The 21,422-nt window shown below is 48.1% G+C and overlaps 1 protein-coding gene across 1 annotated transcript in view; it reads left to right on the top strand.

Annotated features, from left to right (window-relative positions):
• ZZEF1 (zinc finger ZZ-type and EF-hand domain containing 1) overlaps window positions 1-21,422 on the top strand; it is a 337,771-nt gene that overhangs the window by 119,704 nt on the left and 196,645 nt on the right. Inside the window, exons 14-15 of the mRNA XM_075336372.1 lie at window positions 17,808-17,902; window positions 20,058-20,200. Of these exons, the coding sequence (XP_075192487.1) occupies window positions 17,808-17,902; window positions 20,058-20,200 (238 nt within the window). The remainder of the gene's footprint in view (window positions 1-17,807; window positions 17,903-20,057; window positions 20,201-21,422) is intronic.

Raw genomic sequence — 21,422 nt, forward strand, 5'->3', positions numbered from 1 at the left:
ACATTCGAGTCCAGTCAGACAACGCGACAGCGGTTGCCTACATCAATCACCAAGGCGGGACACGCAGCCGCCTGGCAATGATGGAGGTACAACGCATCCTTCAATGGGCGGAGGACTCCAAGTCCACCATATCCGCAGTCCACATCCCAGGCGTGTAAAACTGGGAGGCAGATTATCTCAGCCGTCAAAGCGTGGACGGTGGCGAGTGGTCCCTGCACCCGGCAGTATTTCAGTCATTCTGCCGCAAATGGGGCACTCCCGACGTGGACCTAATGGCATCCCGTCACAACAACAAAGTTCCTGTTTACGTGGCTCGCTCCCACGATCCTCAGGCCTTCGCCGCGGACGCTCTGGTTCAGGACTGGTCCCAGTTTCGTCTGTCCTACGTGTTTCCCCCTCTAGCTCTCTTGCCCAGAGTCCTGCGCAAGATCAGAATGGAGGGCCGTCGAGTCATCCTCATTGCACCGGACTGGCCCAGGCGAGCTTGGTATCCGGACCTGCTCCAACTGTCCGTAGAGATGCCGTGGCATCTCCCGGACCGTCCAGACCTACTCTCGCAAGGTCCGTTTTTCCGCCCGAATTCTGCGGCCCTCAAATTGACGGCGTGGCTCTTGAGTCCTGGATCTTGACGGCTTCTGGTATTCCTCCTGAAGTCATCTCCACTATGACTCGGGCCCGTAAGTCTTCCTCCGCTAAGATCTATCACAGGACTTGGAAAATTTTCCTGTCCTGGTGTCGCTCTACCGGCCATCCTCCTTGGCCTTTTTCCTTGCCGACCCTTCTGTCTTTTCTACAGTCCGGTCTGCAGCTAGGACTGTCCCTCAACTCTCTCAAGGGACAAGTCTCAGCTCTGTCAGTTCTGTTCCAGCGGCGTCTCGCTCAGCTGGCTCAGGTCCGCACCTTCATGCAAGGCGCGTCTCACATCATTCCGCCTTATCGGCGGCCCTTGGATCCCTGGGACCTTAACTTGGTCCTCACGGTCTTGCAGAAACCCCCTTTTGAGCCTCTTAGGGAGGTTTCTTTGTATCGTCTTTCACAGAAAGTGGCCTTTCTGGTTGCCATAACTTCTCTCAGGAGAGTCTCCGATTTGGCTGCGCTCTCCTCGGAGTCACCTTTTTTAGTTTTTCATCAAGACAAGGTGGTTCTCCGTCCGACTCCGGACTTTCTTCCTAAGGTGGTCTCTCCCTTCCACCTTAACCAGGACATTTCCTTACCTTCCTTCTGTCCGGCCCCTGTTCATCGCTTTGAAAAAGCGCTGCATACTCTAGATCTGGTGCGTGCTCTCCGGATCTATGTGTCTCGCACCGCTGCGCTCATGCGGTGCACCTCTCTTTTTGTGCTAACCACAGGTCGGCGCAAGGGCCTCCCTGCTTCTAAGCCGACCTTAGCCCGTTGGAATAGATCAACCATTTCGGACGCCTACCAGAGTACTCAGGTGCCTCCCCCGCCGGGGATCAAGGCACACTCGACCAGAGCTGTCGGTGCCTCTTGGGCTTTTAGGCACCAGGCTACGGCTCAACAAGTCTGTCAGGCTGCCACTTGGACTAGCCTGCATACCTTCTCGAAGCACTACCAAGTGCATGCTCATGCTTCGGCAGATGCGAGCTTGGGCAGACTCATCCTTCAGGCGGCTGTCGCCCATTTGTGAAGTTAGGCTCCGCCTACTTCTTAGTTTTTTCTGTTTATTTCCCACCCAGGTACTGCTGTGGAACGTCCCAAGGTCTGGGTCTCCCAAAGGAACGATAAAGAAAAAGAAAATTTTGTTTACTTACCGTAAATTCTTTTTCTTATAGTTCCGTATTGGGAGACCCAGCACCCTCCCTGTTGCCTGTTGGCAATTTCTTGTTCCGCGTGTTATCACCGGCTGTTGTCGTGGACAGAGTCTCCGGTTGTTCCGGCTCTTGCTCTGTTCTACTTGTGGGTGGCTATTCTCCTTCAGCTTTTGCACTAAACTGGCTGTGACTGGCTCACCAGGGGGTGTATAAGCTCAGAGGGAGGAGCTACACTTTTTAGTGTAGTACTTTGTGTGTCCTCCGGAGGCAGAAGCTAAACACCCAAGGTCTGGGTCTCCCAATACGGAACTATAAGAAAAAGAATTTACGGTAAGTAAACAAAATTCTCTTTTTTTCCTGCGTGGTGCAGCAGATCCGAAGTCTGCGACCCTCCAGGTTCTTACCTGGCTGGCGCGGCTTCCAACGGACTCCCTGGACGCAGGTAGAGCATCATCCTCTCCAGGCAGGTCTTGTTCAGCGTTGGAGTGGTGGGGGAGAGGGTCTCCCTTCTTAATCGGCGGCTGCGCTACAGCGTCGCACTGTCCCCAGAGCATTTTTTCAGGCCAGGCACTAATTTAGCCCCCGGCTTTGGCCTAGCCCGGCCGCTGGCAACGCCCTCTTGCTCTGTCGTCTACAGCGCTGGAAATACAGGCCCTGTGCATACAGGCAGACATCCCGCCCCCAGAGGTGGGGGCTCTATCTACTCGTAGCTAACAACAGTGCTGGGACACAGTTTCTGTGCATGCAGGTGTCCCGCCCCACAAAGGTAAGGGCTCTATTTCACTGCTCTGCAGGAAGACAATCGTGCTAGCTTTTTTCCCGCTCTAAAACCCTCAGGCTGCAGATACGCCCACAGCTGCAGCGCCATCTTACTGGAATCTCACAGCAGCGCCATCTTAGGGGAATCGCTGTTCTGCCCCGGGGGACACAGCCAGCAGCTTCTTCTCCTGGATCTGGACGGGGTAAGCTCTTCTTGCTTAGGAGGCTTGGGCTGCGGGCTCCAGCTATTTACTGTATATTACAGAAGTGTAGACCCTCCGCACTAGGAGACCCTAGAATTTCCATAGTCGGAACTTGTCCAGCTACTAGGCGACACTTCCTAGCGGCTTCTCGACTGGCCTCCTGATGACCCGACAACAGGCGGGGAAACATGTCGAGGCCGTACGTGCCGCACTAATTTGAGGGGAGTATTTGAAATGACAATTTTTTCATTAACATGCTGTGGGTCTATTATGGCAATAGTGTGGAATTGATAATGGTTTAATGTGTACCTAAGATATATGGGCTATTTATCAATCTTAGATGGCACCTTGACTATTGATAATTATAGCTATAAGGCTGCTTTCACACTACGTCTTTTTAACATGCGTCCTGAACGTTTTTTTAGCGCAGAAACGGATCCAGTGCAAATGCGTTTTCATTTCAATGCATTTGCAATGGACTTGCGTTAACATGCGTTCACCTGCGTTCACCTGCGTTATAGTGAGGATCCAGCGACTTGCAGTTTTTTAACATCTTTCAAAAACGCTACTTGTAGCGTTTTTGAGCTGCGTCCAACTTCTGCAAATTGCTGGATCCTGACTAAACAGCACGCAAACGCATGTGAACGCTGGCATGCTGATAGGCAGGATCCTGCTTGCTCTACTGAGCATGCCGAGAAACCAGCCTCCGTGATCAGTCTATCTCTCTACTCCCTCTGTCTCTCTCCCCCTCTCTCTCCTCCCTCTCTCTCTGTCTCTCCCCCCTCCCTCTCCCCCACCTGAGAGCTGCGGACACTCGTAACCAAGGTAAATATCGGGTAACCACTTCTCTTAGTTACCCGATGTTTACGTTGGTAACGTGTGCAGGGAGCCCGGCTGCTATCAGCTGCAGACGCTTGTAACCAAAGTAAATATCGGGTATCCAAGCAAGTATACCCGATGTTTACCTTGGTTACAAGCCTCGCAGCTGTCAGATGCCGGCTCCCAGTCTGGCACGTTTAGTTCCCCTCACTCCCGATCACATGACTCCAATGCCCGCCCCTAAACATCCAGTGACAGGATCCTGCAAAGTAACACATGCGTTTGCATGCATTTTTTGCTGTAAAAGCAGGATCCGCTTTTGCAGCAAAAAACCGTTCAGGACGCATGTTAAAAAGACGTAGTGTGAAAGCAGCCTAATTGATAGATCCTTAGTGTAGCTAGGTGACAGAAGGTGTTTTTCGTACTCAGCGTGTACCTCATTTGGAAACCTCATTTACTTGGTACCTCATTTTGGGAATATAGTACTAACTTGGCAATTTTCCTTTTTTAAAATGTTTAAAAACTAGGTACTGGTTTGATGCAGTACCCTTGTATTAATATCACTGAGTGTACTGGTTATAGACATTTGATTTATTGGTTGATAACTATGATCTGTTAATAGCCCTATATAAATGTAACATCATTAGGTACACAATTTGTAATTGCATGGTAGGGTATTTATAGAGAGAGCAAAGGATAGCAAACGAGCAACGGGGGCGCCCAATTAAGTTAAAGTGTCATACCCTCTGTTGGTAGGCAGGGGTCAGACATAGTGACTCATCAGGGTCACCAGAGTTTAGGTATTCATTTTTTGGTAATTGTGACCACATTGTTTGACCTCTGTCTATAGTTATCATCTATTCGGCTACCCCTGTTCTATTATTGTCTCCCTAATATTGATGTTTGTTTTACATTTGAGTTTGTGGGTTATTTCACCTGGGCAATTTTAATAATATTTAATAAAAAATTATTTTATAGGGATTTGTTTTGTTCACTTGTTAAAACTCTTTTAAACATTCCCAAAAATATTTTTTGATTGTTAGCCTTTCCTGGTGCGAAAGACATGGAAAGTCGCCGCTTACCTTTTCCTTTTCCAACATCCTGACCTTTTTTGCAGGTAGGACTGGATTCGGGGCTAACCCTTAGTTCCCCCAAGGGACAGGTCTCCGCCCTTAGATTTTTTTTCCCAGAAGCAGCTAGTGACTCTCTCGCAGATTCGTACCTTTCTTCATCTGGTAACTCATCTGGTTTCCCTCTATCGTCAGCCCCTAGATCCATGGGACCTTAATCTGGTTTTAGGAGTCCTTCAGCAAGCGCCTTTTGAACCACTGCGAGAAATCTCGCTCTTTTACTTTCCTGGAAAGTCGTGTTTTTAGTGGCTATCACGTCGGTGAGGCGAGTATCAGAATTGGTGGCTCTCTCCTACTGGTTCCCTACCTGGTTTTTCACCAGGACAAGGTTGTTCTCCAGCCCTCACCATCCTTCCTCCCAAAGGTATTTTCTCCTTTCCAGCTAAATGAGCAAATTGTCCTGCCTTCATTCTGCCCTGCTCCGGTTCATTCTTTTGAGAAGTCCCTACATAATCTTGATCTTGTCAGGGCTCTGAGGATCTATATCTCTCGGACCACGCCGTTTCGCAAGTCAGACACTCTTTGTACTTCCAGAAGGGCACAAGAAGGGTGCTTCAGCCTCGAAATCCACGATTGGCCGTTGGATTAGCTCAGCTATCAGAGGGACAACGCTTTTCAGTTACTACCTTTATAGTTAATGGTCAGTTGGTTTGTCTGACCTTACCAGTTGTTAATGGTTTTGTTCCTACCCAGGGACTGCTTTGGGACTTCCCATGGTCCTGTGTCCCCCAATAAGGCGAGAGAGAAAGGAAGATTTTTGTTTACTCACCGTAAAATCTTTTTCTCTGAGCCTTCATTGGAGGACACAGCACCCCGCCCTGTTTGGATTAGACATTTTTTCATTCTTTGCATAATCTACAGCTACAGCTTCTCCTACTACTTTTTCAATAAACTGGCTTAGTTCCTGGTCAGTCACAGGGTGTACACTGCGGAGGAGCTAACGTTTTTTCTTAGTTTGCCTAGTGTCAACCTCCTGGCAACCGCAATGAAGGCTCAGAGAAAAAGATTTTACAGTGAGTATACAAAAATCTTCCCTTTCAGTTATTGTTTTTTTTTGACGACACCTTCCCTTTAACCCCTTCACGACCATGGACGGATATATCCGTCATGGAGCATGTCCCGTTAAGCCCCACCCCCTGCCGCGGGCAGGCGGCGGCGGTCGGCACACATCAGCTGTTTTCAACAGCTGACATGTGTGCCTGCTAGCCGCGGGTGGAATCGCTTCCACCCGCGGCCATTAACCCCTTAAATCTTGCTGCCAAAGTCTGGCAGCAAGATCTAAATGCGCGCGGCCATGTTTTTTACTTACCGCCTCCCCCACCGGAAATCACGTGCGTGATCACGTGCCTATCGGTGGTTGCCATCGTAGCACAGCGTCATGTGATGACGCCTGCAGCTACGAAGTTTCACTTTCGTTTTTCCTCGGCCGGGAGCAGAGGGAAAAAGAAAGTGACTATTTCTGCTGTTTACAGCTCTATAGCAGTGATTAGCAGATAGTGATCGGATTGCTGATCGCTATAGCCCCCTAGGGGGACTAGTAAAATAAAAAAAAGTAAAAAAAAAGTTTTAAAAAATAAAAAAAAAACAAAAAACCTAAAAGTTCAAATCACCCCCCTTTCCCCCCATTGAAAATTAAAGGGTTAAAAAACAAATAAATATACACATATTTGGTATCGCCGCGTTCAGAAATGCCCGATCTATCAAAATGCAAAATCAATTAATCTGATTGGAATTTTTTTGCCACTACGCCGTTTACCAAACGCCAAAATTACGTTTCTTTATCGTTCCTTTGGGAGACCCAGACCATGGGTGTTTAGCTTCTGCCTCCGGAGGACACACAAAGCACTACACTTAAAAGTGTAGCTCCTCCCTCTGAGCTTATACACCCCCTGGTAGCCAGTCCTAGCCAGTTTATCGCTTTGTGTTCAGGAGGTCATACATCCACACATGCATTCTCATCTGATTTGTTTGACTTTTGGAAAGAGTTTGAAGAAAAGCGGGTCCATGTCTGGACTCCCGGCATGTCCCTTCTCACCCCACTGTGTCGGCGGTGTTGTTAAGGTTGATTTACAAGGCTGAAGCCTTACATGCCGCGCTCCTTCACCATCCCTTCTGGGCTCTGGCTTGAAGTGGGAGCCAGCACGGTCTCCATGCCTGGCAGGAGTCCGGTCTCCATCCACAGCCCCTTGAGGATTCTGTTGGACCGGAGCACTCCTCCCCAGGGACATGGCCCTGCGTCTCAGCAGCTAAGTACCTGAGACGTTTATGTTGGGGGTCCCGGTTCTTTATTGTAAGGGGAGAGTATGCTGTATGTGATTGTTTTTAACTTTTCCGGCGGGTTCTCCAGCTTTTGCCTGAGAACCGCGCCGATGGTGCCTGCTTGTCGGCCTCGCCGCTTAAATTTAGGCCCCGGCTTCGCCGGAGGCCTAGTTTCGTTTTCCTGCCCTCGCATGTCACTCATGCAGAGGGACAGGTTCGGCTCCTCCCGGCGGCCGTTCTACACAGGGGAGGGACACTCCCCACTGCTGGGACCTCCCTCCTTCCCGGCAGGTCTCTATAGCCCTCCAGTTCCCGCTCTTTTATAGGAACGCCCCTAGTCCCGCCCCCTCCATTTCTCAGGCAGAGTTCACTCTGCTCTGGGACATCCTGCATTCTGCATTTCTGCTGAGGTGCTGCGCTCTGGGGGACCGGGCTTCGGGATCTGGAGGGCACACAACACCGCGCTCAGCGGTCTGGTAAGCCACAGCCGGTCTCCGGTTGTGGACCTCTGTATATTCTCCCTGGGGTTCATTCTCTGCAAAGCCCCCACTCCAGCAGCATGTCTCACACAAGGAGCAAGGCTCCAAAGCTTTATTCTGCATGCACTGCATGTAAGCTCCTGCTGCCTGAGCCGAGCATTTATCCACACTGTGATGGTTGCTCTAACTTGGCGGTGCCACAGCCTGGAGTCTCACCCCCAGTGGTCTCTCAGGCTGCTGCTGCACCTGTGATTGAACCCCCGCCCTGGGTAGAGTCCTTTTCTAGGTCCATATCCCAGTCATTTGCTGAGTCCATGGGACTTTTGTCCAGGACTTTGATGAATATGCATCAGCCCCCCTCTCAGGGTGCCTCTAATACTCTTGACAGAGGACTCCTATCCTCTGACCTCCGTCCATCAGAGCTCACGGAGGATTCATCATCTGATCCCAGACCCCGTCCTTCTAAGAGAAGGCGCAGGGTTTCCTCCCCCTCCCCATCCCACGGCTCTGTCTTCTAGATCTGGTGCGTGCTCTCCGGATTTATGTGGCTCGCACCGCTGTGCTTAGGCGGTGCACCTCTCTTTTTGTGCTAACCACAGGGCGGCGCAAGGGTCTCTCTGCTTCTAAGCCGACCTTGGCCCGTTGGATTAGATCGACCATTTCGGAGGCCTACCAGAGTTCTCAGGTGCCTCACCCGCCGGGGATCAAAGCACACTCGACCAGAGTCGTCGGTGCCTCTTGGGCTTTTAGGCACCAGGCTACGGCTCAACAAGTCTGTCAGGCTGCCACTTGGACTAGCCTGCATACCTTCTCGAAGCACTACCAAGTGCATGCTCATGCTTCGGAAGATGCGAGCTTGGGCAGACGCATCCTTCAGGCGGCTGTCGCCCACTTATGAAGTTAGGCTCCGCCTACTTCTTAGTTTTTTCTGTTTATTCCCACCCAGGGACTGCTTTGGAACGTCCCATGGTCTGGGTCTCCCAAAGGAACGATAAAGAAAAAGAGAATTTTGTTTACTTACCGTAAAATTTTTTTCTTATAGTTCCGTATTGGGAGACCCAGCTCCCTCCCTGTTGCCTGTTGGCAATTTTCTTGTTCCGTGTGTTATCACCGGTTGTTGTCGTGGACAGAGTCTCCGGTTGTTCCGGTTCTTACTCGGTTCTACTTGTGGGTGGCTATTCTCCTTCAGCTTTTGCACTAAACTGGCTAGGACTGGCTACCAGGGGGTGTATAAGCTCAGAGGGAGGAGCTACACTTTTAAGTGTAGTACTTTGTGTGTCCTCCGGAGGCAGAAGCTAAACACCCATGGTCTGGGTCTCCCAATACGGAACTATAAGAAAAAGAATTTACGGTAAGTAACAAAATTCTCTTTTTCTTTGTCGCTCCATTGGGAGACCCAGACAATTGGGTGTATAGCTTCTGCCTCTGGAGGCCACACAAAGTATTACACTTTTAAAAAAGTGTAACCCCTCCCCTCTGCCTATACATCCTCCTGTGGACCACGGGCTCCTCAGTTTTATGCTTTGTGTGGAAGGATGCACACATCCACTCATAGAAAGAAAAAAAAAAAGATTTCTCATACATAGTATGACGGAAGAAAAGAGGTCCCCGGCATGCTCCCTTCTCACCCCACTATGTCGGGGCGGTGTTGTTAAGGTTGAGGTGCCCATTGCGGGTACAAAGGCTGGAGCCACATGCCGTCTCCTTCACCATCTCTTATGCGGCTCTGGGAGAAGTGGGAGCCTCACCGGTCATTCACCTGCTGAGACCGTGCTCCATCCGCAGCCCCTGGTGGAACCTGCTGGACGGAGCGTTTTCATCCCCAGGGACCGGGCCCTGCACCTTAAAGGTACTCTGTGTACCCATGTGGGGACGGTACGGGGAGAGAGGTCGCCTTTCTCCCCAGTAGCGCCGTCCGTTGTTTTTTCATCGGACTTACGCGCCGACCGTGCCTGCTTGTCGGGCACGGCCTTAAATTTAGTCCCTGGCTTCATCGCGGCCTAGTCGCGAAAAATCCCGCCCCCGGGCCTGCCTGTCAGGGGTAAGGGCGGGATTATCGACAGAGGGCTGGAGCATCTTTGCATGTCTCCCCTCCCCTCTCATTGACCACTATGGGGCCTCCAGATTCCTGCCTTTTGCCGGCGCCGCCCATGGCTCCACTCCCCCCTTGAGAGCTCTGGCGGCCATATTTGGCATTCTGCCGGTGTATGCTGCACCTGCACAGCTCTACAGCTCCGGGGGACCCACGACAGGGAATCTGGAGGACACCAGCGGTTGGTAAGCCTCACCGGTCACCCGGTGCTGGTTCCCTTAGGGTGCTGTGATATATATATATATATATATATATATATATAGATATAGATATAGATATAGATATAGATATATAGATATATAGATATATAGATATATAGATATATAGATATAGATATATATATATATATATATATATATATATATATATATATATAGATAGATAGATAGATATATAGATATATAGATATATAGATATATAGATATATAGATATATAGATATATAGATATATAGATATATAGATATATAGATATATATATTATATATTCGGAACGGCTGTATAACCTTTTCCCATATACCCTCAGTGGTCGCTCTCCTAAGGGACACTTATTGCTTACAGCATGTCGTCCACAAGGAGCAAAGCCCCTAAGGCACAGGTTTTTTTCGCAGCCTGTACCTCTTGTGGGGCTATGTTGCCTGCGGGATCCACCTACCCTCACTGTGATCAATTCTCGACTCCTGCCACGCTTGCTCAGCCGGAGCCTAGGGCACTTGTGGGCCCCTCGGCTCATGTAGATCCCCCTGCTCCCCCTGAGCAGGCTGCAGGGACAGAGTCACAGTCATTGGCCTCTTTCGCTGAGAAACTCTGTCACTTTCTCAATCCATTGCACAGTCTATGGACAAATGGTCATCTAAGCTCCTTGAGGCATTGCAGTCAAGACCGGGCTCTTCACAGGCCCCGGCCCCTGTTAGTTTGTCTCCTCCAGGGCCTTCTCGGTCCGCGCCGCAGCACGCTCCCAGGATAGCCCTAGGTCCGAGGCGGAGGACTCCTGCCCGGATCGCAGTCCCAGAATGGTTAAGCGGCCTTGCTGGGACTCTTCCCCGACCTCCTCACGCTGCTCTGGATCTCAGCTTGAGGACTCTCAGGATGACGAGGCGGACGTGGGAGCTCAGGGCTCTGACTCTGACTTCGCCCTCAACCTTGATACCCCTGAGGGGGACGCCTTAGTAAATGATCTTATCTCGTCCATCAACCAGGTGTTGGATCTCTCTCCCCCGCCTCCACCTGTAGAGGAGTCTGCTTCTCAGCAGGAGAAACACCAATTTCGATTCCCCAAACGTACGCGCAATACGTTTTTTGATCACTCTAACTTCAGGGACGCTGTCCAGAAGCCCAGAGCGGTCCCGGACAAGCGTTTTGCTAAAAGGCACTCTGACACGCGTTATCCTTTTCCACCTGAAGTCGTTAACGGCTGGGCACACTCACCCACGGTGGATCCGCCAGTCTCTAGATTGGCTGCTAGGTCCGTTGTGTCTGTTGCCGATGGCTCATCCCTGAAGGATGCCACTGACAGACAGATAGAGCTCTTGGTGAAGTCTATTTATGAGGCTACGGGCGCATCTTTCGCCCCGGCCTTTGTGGCCGTGTGGGCTCTATAAGCAATCTCGGCATGTCTGTCTGAGATTAATGCTGTCACGCGGAATTCTGCTCCGCATGTTTCTTCCTTGACCTCTCAGGCATCAGCATTTTCGTCCTACGCCATGAACGCCGTCCTGGACTCCGCTAGCCGTACGGCCGTGGCATCCGCTAACTCCGTGGCTGTCCGCAGGGCCATGTGGCTGCGCGAATGGAAAGCAGACTCTGCTTCCAAAAGGTTCTTAACTGGTTTGCCTTTTTCTGGCGAACGTTTATTTGGCGAACGGCTGGATGAGATTATTAAGGAATCCTCAGGAAGGGACTCCTCCTTACCACAGTCCAAACCTAAGAGACCTCAGCAGAGAAAAATCCAATCGAGGTTTCGGTCCTTTCGTCCCTCCGCCAAGCCCCAAGCCTCTTCGTCCAACCGGCCGGAGAAAGGCCAGAGGAACTCCTATGCGTGGCGGTCCAAGTCACGCCCCCAAAAGGCCGCAGGAGGCACTGCCTCCAAGACGGCCTCCTCATGACTCTCGGCCTCACCTACCCACATCCTCGGTCGGTGGCAGGCTCTCCCGCTTTGGCGATGCCTGGTGGCCACACGTTCAAGACCGTTGGGTGAGAGACAGTCTGTCTCATGGTTACAGGATAGAGTTCAGCTCTCGTCCTGCGGCTCGTTTCTTCAGGACCTTCCCACCCCCTGCACAGGCCGACGCACTTTTTCAGGCAGTGGACGCTCTGAAGATGGAAGGAGTTGTGATTCCCGTTCCCCTTCAGGAACGTGGTCGCGGATTTTACTCCAACTTGTTCGTGGTGCCAAAAAAGGATGGGTCATTCCGTCCCGTTCTGGACCTCAAGCTGCTCAACAGACATGTGAGAACCAGACGTTTTCGGATGGAATCTCTCCGCTCAGTCATCGCTTCGATGTCACAAGGAGACTTCCTAGCATCGATCGACATCAAGGATGCTTATCTCCATGTGCCGATCGCCCCCGAACATCAACGTTTCTTGCGGTTCGCCATCGGGGACGAACACCTCCAGTTCGTGGCATTGCCCTTCGGCCTGGCGTCAGCCCCACGGGTTTTCACCAAAGTCATGGCATCCGTCGTGGCGGTCCTGCACTCTCAGGGCCACTCGGTGATCCCCTACTTGGAAGATCTCCTAGTCAGGGCCCCTTCTCGGGTGGCGTGTCAACGAAGTCTTACCGTCACTCTGGCGACTCTCCAGCAGTTCGGGTGGATCGTCAATTTCCCGAAATCCAAGTTGACGCCGACCCAATCACTGACTTACCTCGGGATGGAGTTTCATACCCAGCAAGCGTTAGTCAAACTACCGCGCGACAAACCGCTTTCTCTGCAGGCGGGGGTGCAATCACTTCTTCGGAGTCAGTCACACCCCTTAAGGCGCCTTATGCATTTCCTGGGGAAGATGGTGGCAGCTATGGAGGCAGTGCTGTTCGCGCAATTCCATCTACGGCCACTCCAATGGGAAATTCTTCGCAAATGGGACGAGTTCGGCTTCCCTCGACAAGAACATCTCTCTCTCCCTTGCAACCAAAACATCACTTCAGTGGTGGCTCCTACCCATATCTCTGTCTCGGGGAAAATCCTTCCTACCCCCAACCTGGGCCGTGGTCACCACGGACGCGAGCCTGTCAGGTTGGGGAGTGGTTTTTCTCCACCACAGGGCTCAAGGAACCTGGACTCCAATAGAATCGTCCCTTCAGATCAATATCCTGGAGATAAGGGCAGTATATCTAGCCCTATTGGCTTTCCATCGGTGGCTGGAGGGCAGGCAGATCCGAATCCAGTCGGACAACGCCACTGCCGTCGCCTACATCAACCACCAAGGCGGCACTCGCAGTCGTCAAGCCTTCCAGGAAGTCCGCCGGATTCTGCAGTGGGTGGAAGTCACAGGCTCTACCATCTCCGCAGTTCACATCCCCGGCGTAGAAAACTGGGAAGCAGATTTTCTCAGTCGTCAGGGCATGGACGCGGGGGAATGGTCTCTTCACCCAGACGTGTTTCGAGAGATCTGTCGCCGCTGGGGAACGCCGGACGTCGATCTCATGGCGTCACGACACAACAACAAGGTCCCGGCCTTCATGGCGCGGTCTCAGGATCACAAAGCTCTGGCAGCGGACGCTTTGGTCCAGGATTGGTCGCAATTTTGACTGCCATATGTGTTTCCCCCTCTGGCAATGCTGCCCAGGGTACTACGCAAGATCCGGTCCGACTGCCGTCGCGCCATTCTCGTCGCTCCAGACTGGCCGAGGCGGTCGTGGTACTCGGATCTGTGGCATCTCACGGTGGGTCAACCGTGGGCACTTCCAGACCGCCCAGACTTGCTGTCACAAGGGCCGTTTTTCCATCTGAATTCTGTGGCCCTCAACCTGACTGTGTGGCCATTGAGTCTTGGCTCCTAGCGTCTTCAGGGTTATCTCAGGATGTCATTGCCACCATGAGACAAGCCAGGAAGCCAACGTCCGCCAAGATCTATTACAGGTCTTGGCAAATCTTCTTATCCTGGTGCTCTGATAACGGTTTTCCTCCATGGTCGTTTGCCTTACCAACATTCCTTTCATTCCTACAATCTGGAATGGACAAGGGGTTGTCCCTCGGCTCTCTCAAGGGCCAAGTATCGGCGCTCTCCGTGTTTTTTCAAAAGCGTCTAGCTAGACTTCCGCAGGTCCGCACGTTCCTGCAGGGGGTTTGCCACATGGTTCCACCTTACAAACGTCCGTTGGAACCTTGGGATCTTAACAGGGTCCTGACGGCTCTTCAAAAGCCGCCTTTTGAGCTGCTGCGGGATGTCTCTCTCTCCCGTCTTTCTCAGAAGGTGGCCTTCCTGGTGGCAGTCACATCACTTCGGAGAGTGTCTGAGCTTGCAGCGCTGTCATGCAAAGCTCCCTTCCTGGTTTTCCACCAGGATAAGGTGGTTCTGCGTCCAGTCCCGGAATTTCTCCCTAAGGTGGTATCCCCTTTTCATCTAAATCAGGATATCTCCTTGCCTTCCTTTTGCCCTAATCCAATTCACCAGTGTGAAAAGGATTTGCACTCTTTGGATCTTGTGAGAGCACTCCGGTTCTACGTGTCTCGCACGGCGCCCCTGCGCCGTTCAGACGCGCTCTTTGTCCTTGTCGCTGGCCAGCGTAAGGGCTCTCAGGCCTCCAAGTCAACCTTGGCTCGGTGGATAAAGGAACCGATTCTAGAGGCCTACCGTACTTCTGGGCTTCCGCTCCCTTCAGGGTTGAAAGCCCATTCTACCAGAGCCGTAGGTGCGTCCTGGGCATTGCGGCACCGGGCAACGGCTCAGCAGGTGTGTCAGGCAGCTACGTGGTCTAGTCTGCACACTTTCACGAAGCACTATCGAGTGCATACCTATGCTTCGGCAGACGCCAGTCTAGGTAGGCGAGTCCTCCAGGCGGCGGTTGCCCACCTGTAAGAGGGGGCCGGTTTCGGCTCTTTTTAATGAGGTACTGTTTTACTTACCCAGGGACTGCTCTTGGACGTCCCAATTGTCTGGGTCTCCCAATGGAGCGACAAAGAAAAAGGGAATTTTGTTTACTTACCGTAAATTCCTTTTCTTCTAGCTCCTATTGGGAGACCCAGCACCCACCCCTGTGCCCTTCGGGCTGGTTGTTCTTGTGTGTACACATGTTGTTGATGTTGATTTGTTCTTTTGGTTCATGGTCTTCAGTTCTCCGAACATCCTTCGGATTGAATTTACCCTAGACCAATTTATAAGTTTTCTCCTTCCTGCTTTTGCACCAAAACTGAGGAGCCCGTGGTCCACGGGAGGGTGTATAGGCAGAGGGGAGGGGTTACACTTTTTTAAAAGTGTAATACTTTGTGTGGCCTCCAGAGGCAGAAGCTATACACCCAATTGTCTGGGTCTCCCAATAGGAGCTAGAAGAAAAGGAATTTACGGTAAGTAAACAAAATTCCCTTTTTTTTTGGTTGCCGCAAGTTTTACGCAAAATGCAATAACAGGCGATCAAAACGTAGCATCTGAGCAAAAATGGTACCATTAGAAACGTCAGCTCGAGACGCAAAAAGTAAGCTGTCAATGAGCCATAGATCCTAAAAAATAAGACCGCTACGTGTTTCGGAAAATGGCGCAAAACGTGCACCACTTTTATTGGACAAACTTGTGAATTTTTTTTTACCCCTTAGATACAAGTAAACCTATAAAGGTTTGGTGTCTACACATTCAGATCGTTACTCTCTCGCTATCAAACACAGCGATGTGTGCTTCACAGCGGGAGAGCATCGTCCAAAAAATGAACCAGCACTGTGTGTAACGAGCAGCGATTTCACAGCAGGGGCCAGATCGCTACTCAGTGTCACTCACAGCGAGATCGCTAATGAGGTCACTGGTGCCTCAAAAAAACCGTGACTCAGCAGCGATCTCGCTATGTGAGTACACCTTACCAGTGATCCTTATCAGGTCATATCGTTTTCGGGATCCCTGGTAAGTCATTGTGTGTGTCTGGGCTTTTACACTGTCTTTTCAAGAAGAGTTATTAGCAGGCCCCTTATCAGAGGCAGGGTAAGGCTGGTTACACACTACGTCTTTTTAACATCCGTTGAAAACGTTTTTTTTAACGGAAGTACGGATCCTGTGCAAATCCGTTTTCATGTCAATGCATTTTCAATGGACTCGCGTCCACCTGCGTTTGCGTGCGTTTGCGTCCGTTAGACGCAGGATCCGTCCTTTTGCGTTATTTTAACATGTTTCAAAAACGCAACATGTAGCGTTTTTGAGCTCCGTCCAAATACTGCAAACTGACTATAACGCACGCAAACGCAGGTGAACGCTGCATGCTCATAGACAGGATCCTGCTTTTAGACTGAGCATGCCCGGAATCAGAGTCTCTCTCTCTCTCTCTCTCTCTCTCTCTCTCTCTCTCTCTCTCTCTCTCTCTCTCTCTCTCTCTCTCTCTCTCTCTCTCTCTCTCTCTGTCTCTGTCTCTCTCTGTCTCTCTCTGTCTCTCTCTCTCTCTGTCTCTCTCTGTCTCTCTCTCTCTCTGTCTCTCTCTGTCTCTCTCTCTCTCTCTCTCTCTCTCTCTCTCTCTTCGGGTATCCAAGGCCGATATTTACCTTGGTTACCAGCGTCTGCAGCTGTCAGAAGCCTCCTCCCAGTCTAGTTAGCCTCACTCCCGATCACATGACTCCAATGCCCGCCCCTAAACATCCAGTGCAGGATCCTGCAAAATAACATATGCGTTTGCATACGTTATTTGCTGTAAAAGCAGGATCCGTACTTCCGTTAAAAAAACGTTTTCAACGGATGTTAAAAAGACGTAGTGTGAAACCAGCCTTACAATGACTGATAACATCTTTCTACACAGTTGATAAGGCAGGATCCACCAATCACAATAGGCATTATCACAGCTGACCCTGCTACCACTCTCTTCACAATGACCTTTGCTCATTAGATGCCTCAATGGAAAAGATGGAGTCAGAGTCTGTTCATTGTCCCCATGTACATGTGCTGAAATAACAGGAAGCACAAGTATGTATTTTTCACACAAATTGCGATATGTTGAAGAAAAAAAAAATAGGCCAAAAATATAAAAGAAAATACATTTGAAACCAAAACCTTATTTGAACAATAGATTATTTTCTGATGATGGCTCCCTTTAAAAACATAATCTAATAAGGAGATAATATGGTGCATAATCCAGGCAATGTGGAAAGCTGCATGTTATAATTAATGGGATAAATAATATTTGAAAAATAACTTAAAATATACTTCCATGATTTTGTGAAACTGCAAATTCCATCATATTTCACCTCCCACAAAGCTTCCATACATCTCTATATGTAAGTTGTGGCATCACATTTAGACTGTGGAGGTTGGGTCACACATAGCCGCCCCTATAGATCTAGTGCCTGGCCGACTAGCAGCTGTCACATGAATAGTAACAAAATATCTTGGAGGTTGTCCACTACTTTTATATTGATGGCCTATCCTTAGGTGGCTGGAAATGCTCAGTTCTGGAGCGGCTCTGTCTTCTGATAGAGGCCGTGGCCGGGTGCCACTCATCCGCCTCCCATTAACTTCAATAGGAGGCGGGTGTACAGTACCTGGCCGCTATGCAAAAGCCAGGGCAGCTCCGGAACTAAGCATTTCCACCCCCATGTTGCTGCCGCTGGCATCGAGAACAGCTGATCGGTGGGCGTGCCGGGTATCTGACCATGGCCGATCTGACATTGATTATATCCTAAGGAGAGGCCATCAATGTAAAAGTAGCGGACAACCCCTTTTAAATGTGATTTCTTATTACTGTTCATAACTTGTATTAATTGAACACTTGCGTTCTTATAATCTATACATTGTTCAGTGTCTTTATGCTGAGATTTTCCCCCTGTTTAAGCAAATCACTCTGCACTATCTGAAGTGATATAACGGCTGCCTGTCATTTGCCTGTCTGATGTCCTATCCTGGGGCTGTTAACACAGAGCTTCCATTCATTTTTCATCTGAAAATATCTGAAACTGACTTGATAGTTGTATAGCAAACTACTTCCTCTGCAAAGAAGTACATCGTGATAAGAATTAGTGCATGGAGAAGATAACAATGAGAAAGATTTCCTGTTCAAATATATTTTTCATTGTCTTGTAACAAAGCTCCGCTTTTTATATTTGGACACTGAGTGTTGAGCAAATAATATTTTTTTTGTCTCTTTGGTAAATAATTTTTTATTTTTTTGCAGGAAAAGGACAATCGATCACGGCACAAATCACTTCTAGATTTATCCGGACTAGATTTGGAGCTTCTCTGGAAGTTTTATAAGAAATTAGAGGAGAGGTAAACTCTTCACTTATTTAGTTTCCAACCATGTCTGAGATAATGTGTCATTTGCTTTATTTCCAAATATTGCAACCAGAATATGATTCTGAACAATGAACCCACACTCCTATTGGTTATTGAATGTTTCACCATCAGGGTCAATGGCAAAAGTCACTTTCAAGTAGGGGTTTTCAAGCTAAGCCTGATCTAATGACCCCAATCGTGGGATTTTAGCTGCCAGGATCCACTGTTCTTTGGATAAAGCAGTGAGTTTTTCATTGCTTTCACTTGTGAAGGGAACTGAGCAGTTTTGCTGTTCACTGCACAGTAGGTATCTGATTGCACCACTATGCAGTAGAACAGCTGATCAGTTTATGGTGTACGCTAATGATACAAGTGCATCTCAAGAAATTAGAATATCATCAAAGTTAATTTATTTCAGTAATTCAATACAAAAAGGGAAATGCATATATTATATACAGTCATTACACACACTGATCTATTTCACATGTTTATTTTTGCTAATGTTGAGGACTATGGCTTACAGCCAATGAAAACCCAAAAGTCATTGTCAGAAAATTAGAATATTATATAAGACCGAATGAAAAAAATATTTTAAACTCAGAAATGTTGGCCTACTGAAAAATATCTACAGTAAATGCAGTAAACACTTGGTCGAGGCTCCTTTTGCATCAATTACTGCTTTAATGTGGCGTGGCATGGAGGCGATCAGCCTGTGGCACTGCTGAGGTGTTATGGAAGCCCAGGTTGCTTTGATAGCAGCCTTCAGCTTGTCTGCATTGTTGAGTCTGGTGATTCTCATTTTCCTCTTGACAATACCCTATAGATTCTCTATGGGGTTTAGGTCAGGTGACTTTGTTGGCCAAACATAGTGATACTGTGGTTATTAAACCAGGTATTGGTACTGTGGGCAGAGTGGAAATGTGCCAAGTCCTGCTGGAAAATGAAATTTCTATCTCCATAAAGCTTGTCAGCAGAAAGAAGCATGAAGTGCTCTAAAACTTCCTGCTTGATGGCTGCGCTGACTTTGGTCTTGATAAAACACAGTGGAGCTACCCCCCCCCCCCCCCCAGGAAATGACATGGCTCCCCAAACAAACACTGATTGTGGAAACTACACACTAGACCTCAAGTAACTTGGACTGTAGCCTCTCAACTCTTCCTCCAGACTCGGGGACCGCAATTTCTAAATTAAATTCAAAATTTACTTTCATCTGAAAATAACACCTTGGACCACTGAGCAACAGTCCAGGTCTTTTCTCCTTGGCCCAGGTAAAACGCTTCTGGCATTGTCTATTGGTCATGAGTGGCTTGACACAAGGAATGCAACAATTGTAGCCCATGTCCTGGTTACGTGTGTGTGTGTGTGTGTGTGTGTGTGTGTGTGTGTGTGTGTGTGTGTGTGTGTGTGTGTGTGTGTGGTGGCTCTTGAAGCACTGACTCCAGCAGCAGTCCACTCCTTGTGAATCTCCTCCAAATTTTTTTAATGGCCTTTTCTTAACAATCCTATCAAGCCTGCAATTATCCTGGTTGCTTGTGCACCTTTTTCTGCCATGCTTTTTTCTTGCACTCAACTTTCCATTAATATGCTTGGATACCGCATTCTGTGATAACCCAGCTTCTTTAGCAATGACCTTTTGTGGCTTACCCTCCTGGAGTGTGTCAATGACTGCCTTTTGGACATCTGTCAAGTCAGCAGTCTCCCCCATAATTGTGTAGCCTACTGAACCAGACTAAGGTACCATTTTAAATGCTTAGGAAGCCTTTGCAGGTGTTTTGTGGTAATTATTCTAATTTTCTGAGATAACGACTTTTAGGTTTTCATTGGTTGTAAGCCATAATCATCAACATTAATAGAAGTAACCACTTGAAATACATCACTGTTTGTAATGACTCCATCTAATATGTTTCCCTTTTTGTATTGTATTACTGAAATAAATTAACTTTGTAATGATATTCTAATTTATTGAGATGCACTTGTATGTTGTACCGTTCTTGCATAAGAAAGTACCTCTCCACCATAGGAAAGTTTCTTTTACATGACTTGTAATGCAAAATGAGATAATTTGTATGGAGTAATTATGTTGCTGCCAATTAAACTGACCTGATGATGGATGAAGACACATTAATTTTTGGGTTATTTGTTCTTGCAGCTCCAGAGAAGAGTGTATTTCTGCGCAGACGATTCTCTTGCAGTTACTTCAGAGCTGTTCTGGTACACTCACTGTGGAAACAGCCACCCCTAACTCCAACCAAGTGCAGTATGCTCAGGAATTATACACTCACTTGTGTAATGGTAGGTTCCTTTTCTCTCATTTTTCTTACTATTATGTTCATGGCTGTCCCAAGTAACATATTAACAATAAGTTCATCATAAAAGGCTCTAGACCCTCCTGTACTGAATGCTTAAAGAATATCTCAATTTGCTAAGCATTGCTTACCTCAATACATAATATAAACAAAATAAAAGTGGCAATATGAATTATTAAAACCGAAGATGCATAATGTTATGGTCCCTGGTTGAGGTACAATCTTCCAAATGCATACTACAAAATTGAAGAATTTGAAGTATAAGTACCAAATAGAGAGCCAATGGGGAAAAGGTTGGGAAAAAATATGAAAGTCTTTTTTTAATGATATCAAAATTACATATATTTGCCAGGACTGACATAGACAATACAACAAATGCAAAAAATAAAATTTTTGAAAGTGCAAATAGTATAGAGAAAAAGAGGAACTGGATGGGTGCTTGGGTATGGGGGTGAAAAATATCACCATGGTGTTGGTAATGTAAGAAAGATGTAAATCCACCTCTTCTCCCTCCCAGAGTGATATAGTGACCATATGACCACTAAATAATATCTCTGATGGGAAGAACGGGGCCTCTATATAAGGTATATATAATACATAATATATATATGTATGTATGTATGTGTGTGTGTGTGTGTGTGTGTGTGTGTGTGTGTGTGTGTGTGTGTGTGTGTGTGTGTGCGTGTGTGTGTGTGTGTGTGTATATATATATATATATATATATATATATATATATATATATATATATATATATATATATATATATATATATATATATATATATATATATATTAGGAGTAAATATAATTATAAAGCAGTGGCCCAGACAATTTAGAATGGCCCAAGAAAGCGGGGGTAGTTATGATCACTGAGAGGACATATAATTGACCACAGTATAACAGAGTCAAATTAATACAGAGGTATATTTGTTGGGTATCATAACTAGTATCAAATGCTATAACGTATAATCTATAAGGTCAGCATTACCTCTAGTAGAGATGAGGGAGGAGGAGGGGAGAATGCCAAACACAGATTTTGCTAATAAGCAGCGTTTTCCAGGAGACATCTAGCAGTTATACAGAGCTCATGCTGGACTACCTCGCAGCAGGCTAGGTAGTCCTCTAATGATCAACTACTGCTGATTAAACAGAGATTTTATCAAAACTACACTAAGCAGCCCAGTAAGCGACACATGGGTGGAGTCAGGA

Source organism: Anomaloglossus baeobatrachus, chromosome 2, assembly GCF_048569485.1.
Source record: "Anomaloglossus baeobatrachus isolate aAnoBae1 chromosome 2, aAnoBae1.hap1, whole genome shotgun sequence".
In the NCBI taxonomy this organism is placed as follows: Eukaryota; Metazoa; Chordata; class Amphibia; order Anura; family Aromobatidae; genus Anomaloglossus; species Anomaloglossus baeobatrachus.